The 5,670-nt window shown below is 42.5% G+C and overlaps 1 protein-coding gene across 1 annotated transcript in view; it reads left to right on the top strand.

Moving 5' to 3' along the window:
• Positions 1-706: 706 nt before the first annotated feature.
• The window catches only part of LOC133616176 (long-chain fatty acid transport protein 2-like), a 49,123-nt gene continuing 44,159 nt past the window's right edge, over positions 707-5,670 (top strand). The window contains exon 1 of the mRNA XM_061975327.1: positions 707-1,329. Coding sequence (XP_061831311.1) covers positions 843-1,329 — 487 coding nt within the window. The 5' untranslated portion in view covers positions 707-842. The remainder of the gene's footprint in view (positions 1,330-5,670) is intronic.

The raw sequence follows: 5,670 nt of genomic DNA, 5'->3' as shown, positions 1-5,670 counted from the left end.
TTAGCATATGAAGCCCCGCCCCCTGACAGAGTCCCCGCCCCCTGACAAAAACATTATTAATATTTGAAACCAGCAGAAGCCCCGCCCCCTGACAAAAACATTATTAATATTTGAAACCAGCAGAAGCCCCGCCCCCTGACAAAACATTATTTAATATTTGAGACAGCAGAAAAAATTAAAATAAAAATAATATTTGAGACAGCAGAAGCCCCGCCCCCAGGCAACGTATTAGCATATGAAGCCCCGCCCCCAGACAGAGTCCCCGCCCCCTGACAAAAACATTATTAATATTTGAAACCAGCAGAAGCCCCGCCCCCTGACAAAACATTCTTTAATATTTGAGACAGCAGAAAAAATAAAAATAATATTTGAGACAGCAGAAGCCCCGCCCCCAGGCAACGTATTAGCATATGAAGCCCCGCCCCCAGACAGAGTCCCTCCCCTAGCTGCTGAAAAGGGTGAGGTCCATCTTGATTCTTGAGGGATTGTGTGGTCAGAAGCTAACAAAGATTGTGTGGTCAGAACAGAAGTTAACAAAGATTGTGTGGTCAGAAGTTAACAAAGATTGTGTGGTCAGAACAGAAGCTAACAAAGATTGTGTGGTCAGAAGGCAACAAAGATTGTGTGGTCAGAACAGAAGCTAACAAAGATTGTGTAGTCAGAAGGCAACAAAGATTGTGTGGTCAGAACAGAAGCTAAGAAAGATTGTGTGGTCAGAAGCTAACAAAGATCGTGTGGTCAGAACAGAAGCTAAGAAAGATTGTGTAGTCAGAAGGCAACAAAGATCGTGTTGTCAGAACAGAAGCTAAGAAAGATTGTGTGGTCAGAAGTCAACAAAGATCATGTGGAACTATTGGACATCAACTTTTCTCGCAACTTTCATCATCGTTGCCTTGGTCAGCGTGTCCAAAAGTGTGTTCCCGTACTTGGCGGCGGACTGTTGGTACTGCGTGGAGCTGCTGAAGCTCGTGTGGAGGTTCGTGAGGAGAAGAAGAAGAAAACCTTTGTTCTTCGTGCTGGATCGTTTCTTGGAGCAGCGCCACAAACATCCTCACAAAGTCTTCCTGCGCTTCCAACATGAAACTTTCACCTACTCGGCGGCGGACCACAGGAGCAACAAGATCGCCAACGCGCTGCGGGCTCACTCCCGGTACACTTCCGGTGACACGGTGGCTCTTTTCATGGCCAACGAGCCCGACTTCCTGTTCACCTGGCTGGCCTTGGCCAAGCTGGGCTCACCTGTAGCGCTGCTCAACCACAACATCCGCAGCAAGTCTCTGCTGCACTGCTTCAACTGCTGCTCGGCCACCGTACTTATAGCAGCTGCAGGTACCATCTTCTATTCTATTCTATTCTATTCTATTCTATTCTATTATCTATTCTATTCTATTCTATTCTATTATCTATTCCAGGGGTGCTCACACTTTTTCTGCAGGCGAGCTACTTTTCAATTGATCAAGTCGTGGGAGATCTACCTCATTCATATATATCATTTATATTTACTTATTTATGAAATATATGTTTTTGTTAATAAGTTAAAGGTGTTTAATGATAATGCAAGCATGTTTAACACATATAAATACATAATGATAAATGGGTTGTACCGTATTTTCCGCACTATTAGCCGCACCTAAAAACCACAAATTTACTCAAAAGCTGACAGTGCGGCTTATAACCCGGTGCGCTTTATATATGGATTAATATTAAGATTCATTTTCATAAAGTTTCGGTCTCGCAACTACGGTAAACAGCCGCCATCTTTTTTCCCCGTAGAAGAGGAAGTGCTTCTTCTTCTACGCAAGCAACCGCCAAGGTAAGCACCCGCCCCCATAGAAGAGGAAGCGCTTCTTCTTCTACTGTAAGCAACCACCCGCCCCCGTAGAAGAAGAAGAAGCGCGCGGATATTACGTTTCATTTCCTTTGTGTGTTTACATCTGTAAAGACCACAAAATGGCTCCTACTAAGCGACAGGTTTCCGGTTCATGAAAAGACGCAATCTCTCCATCCGCACACGGACTACTATTTCACAGCAACTGCCTAAAGACTTTCAAGAAAAGCTGGCTACTTTCCGTGCATATTGTAAAAACAAGATAGCTGAAAAAAAGATCCGGCCAGAGAACATTATCAACATGGACGAGGTTCCACTGACTTTTGATATTCCTGTGAACCGCACTGTGGATACAACGGGAGCACGTACGGTGAATATTCGCACCACAGGGAATGAGAAGTCATCCTTCACTGTGGTTCTAGCTTGCCATGCTAATGGCCAGAAACTTCCACCCATGGTGATATTCAAAAGGAAGACCTTGCCAAAAGAGACCTTTCCAGCCGGCGTCATCATAAAAGCTAACTCGAAGGGATGGATGGATGAAGAAAAGATGAGCGAGTGGTTAAGGTAAGTTTACGCGAAGAGGCCGGGTGGCTTTTTTCACGCAGCTCCGTCCATGTTGATATACGACTCCATGCGCGCCCACATCACGCTGGTTTTTAATATATTATTAAAGTTTGACTGACCTATCTGACTGTTTTTTTGACATTCCTTTAGCGCAGTTAGATGCGGCTTATAACACGGGGCGGCTTATAGGTGGACAAAGTTTTGAAATATGCCGTTCATTGAAGGCGCGGCTTATAACCCAGGGCGGCTTATGGTGCGGAAAATACGGTACTTGTATAGCGCTTTTCTACCTTCAAGGTACTCAAAGCGCTTTGACACTACTTCCACATTTACCCATTCACACACACATTCACACACTGATGGAGGGAGCTGCCATGCAAGGCGCTAACCAGCACCCATCAGGAGCAAGGGTGAAGTGTCTTGCTCAGGACACAACGGACATGACGAGGTTGGTACTAGGTGGGGATTGAACCAGGGACCCTCGGGCCGCGCACGGCCATTCTTCCACTGCGCCACGCCGATAGTTAATATTGTTAATAATTTAAAGGTGTTTAATGATAATGCAATCATGTTTAACACATAGTTAATATTGTTAATAAATTAAAGGTGTTTCATGATAATACAAGTATGTTTAATACATATTGTTAATATTGTTAACAAGTTAAAGGTGTTTAATGATAATACAAGTATGTTTAATACATATAGTTAATATTGTTAATAAGTTAAAGGTGTTTAAAGATAATGCAAGCATGTTTAACACATATAGTTGATATTGTTAACAAGTTAAGGTGTTTAAAGATAATACAAGCATGTTTAACACATATAGATTCCTTTCTTTCATGAAGACAAGAATATAAGTTGGTGTATTACCTGATTCTGATGACTTGCATTGATTGGAATCAGACAGTGGTGCTAAAAACGTCCGCATTTTCGAATGGAAGAGAAAAAAGTCCTCCTTTCTGTCCAATACCACATGAAAGTGGTTGCTTTTTGGCATCTTATTTGTCCAGCTTCCGTACTCCTTTGTATACACTTTACAAGAAATACATTGTCGGCAAACTCCGTAGCTTGCTAGCTTGTGCACGCCAGCTTTCTGAGACTCTTGTTTTGTTAGCGCAACTGTGCAACTGTGCAGTCGGTCTTTGGAGTTTTGACGACAGGTACGGCGCCAGAGTCTGTTGAAATAAAGTGTTTCTCGCCTTCCAGTCGGTAATTTTAATGAGCTGGCAGCAGCCGGCGTCATCTCAGAAGACCCTCGGGTGCCGTGAATGTCAATCAAGTGACGAAAGTGACGTCATAGTGAAGATTTATGATTGCTCATTTTTAGGACTATTTTTTTAATGCCTGGCTGGTGATCGACTGACACACCCTCCGAGATCGACTGGTAGCTCGCGATCGACGTAATGAGCACCCCTGATCTATTCTATTCTATGCTGCACTGCTTCAACTGCTGCTCAGCCACTGTACTTATAGCTGATGCAGGTACCATCTTCTATTCTATTATCTATTCTATTATATTCTATTTTCTATTCTATTCTGTGCTGCACTGCTTCAACTGCTGCTCGGCCACCGTACTTACCATCATCATCATCATCTATTCTTCTTCATCTCTTTGATTGATTGATTGAGACTTTTATTAGTAGGTTGCACAGTGAAGTACATATTCCGTACAATTGACCACTAAATGGTAACACCCCAATAAGTTTTTACACTTCTTTAAGTCGGGGTCCACTTAAATTGATTCATGATACAGATATATACTATCTTCATAATACAGTCATCACATAAGATAATCATCAGAGTATATACATTGAATTATTTACATTATTTACAATCCGGGGGGTGGGATGAGGAGGGTTTGGTTGATATCAACACTTCAGTCAACAACAATTAAGAACAGAGAAATGGATATTGAAACAGTGTAGGACTGACTTGGTAGGATATATACATACATATATATATATATATATATATATATATATATATATATATATATATATATATATATATATATATATATATGTGTGGGAAAAAAATCACAAGACTATTTCATCTCTACAGGCCTGTTTCATGAGGGGGGGTTCCCTCAATCATCAGGAGATTTTAATGGGAGCATTCACATACCATGGTTTATATAGGGCACAGAGTGGGTGGGTACAGGCTGGCGTAGGGGCGTGGTGATTGGCTCATGTGTTACCTAGGAGGTGTTTCCGTCTGTGGCGGCATGCTGTTACAATTTCGCTGCGCTTGTTGAGGGATGACAGGTCTGGACGGTAAATAATAAACAGTTTCTCTTTCAAGCATAGGTTGCATCTTTTATTACCACTATTGTAAGGTGTGCTGGATGCAAGAATTTGCCATGTTATTGAATATTCAACATTATTGTCTTTGAGGTCCCAAATGTGTTTGCTGAGTTCTGTGGTATTCCGCAGGTTTTGGTTCCTGAAAGAAGCCTTGTGATTGTTCCATCTGGTTTTAAACTCTCCCTCGGTTAATCCTACATATGTGTCGGATGTGTTAATGTCCTTGCGTGTTACCTTAGATTGGTAGACAACTGATGTTTGTAAGCACCCCCCGTTGAGAGGGCAATCAGGTTTCTTTCGACAGTTGCAGTCTTTGTTGGTTTTGGAGTCGCTCTGTCTGGGGGCCAACGGCTCATTTGCAATTGTTTTGTTGTGGTTTGAGATAATTTGTCGTATATTGTTCATATAGCTGTAGCTCAATTTAATGTTGTTCTTGTTGAATACTTTTCTTAGGGTGTTGTCTTTGGGAAAGTGTTTGTCAATCAGATTGAGGAATTTGTGTCCAATGTTAGTTGAGACGTTTTTGCTGTATGGGGGGTTGTACCAGATGATGTCGTTTCGTTTTCTGTTCTTTTTTGGCTGGTTTCCTGGCGTGGGTTCATAGGTGAGGGTGAAATTGTATCCGCTTTCATCAAGGGCTTTTTGGTACGGGGGGGTTGCTTGGTCAAATTCAGCTTTGCTAGATGACAGCATCGATAGCCTTTTATTAATTCCGGTAGGTATTCTTTTCGTGGTGGTGGGTGGGTGGTTGCTGTCATGGTGCACGTATTGGAGTGTTGTGTTGGGTTTCGTGAATGGTTGGTAGCTGTTATTTCTCAGGTTGAAAGTGACGTCAAGGAAGTTGACGATTTGCTTGTTGGCTTCAATCGTGATCCGTAGGCCGTTCTCTTTGAAAATTTGGCATATGCGCTTCTTGGTATTCTCGCTGCTCCTTGGCGAGGCGCGACACACTGCCAGTCCGTCATCACGGTA

Source organism: Nerophis lumbriciformis, linkage group LG15, assembly GCF_033978685.3.
Source record: "Nerophis lumbriciformis linkage group LG15, RoL_Nlum_v2.1, whole genome shotgun sequence".
Lineage (NCBI taxonomy): Eukaryota > Metazoa > Chordata > Actinopteri > Syngnathiformes > Syngnathidae > Nerophis > Nerophis lumbriciformis.
Note: the sequence above shows the minus strand (reverse complement) of the source record. Positions and strands in the feature narration are given on the sequence as shown.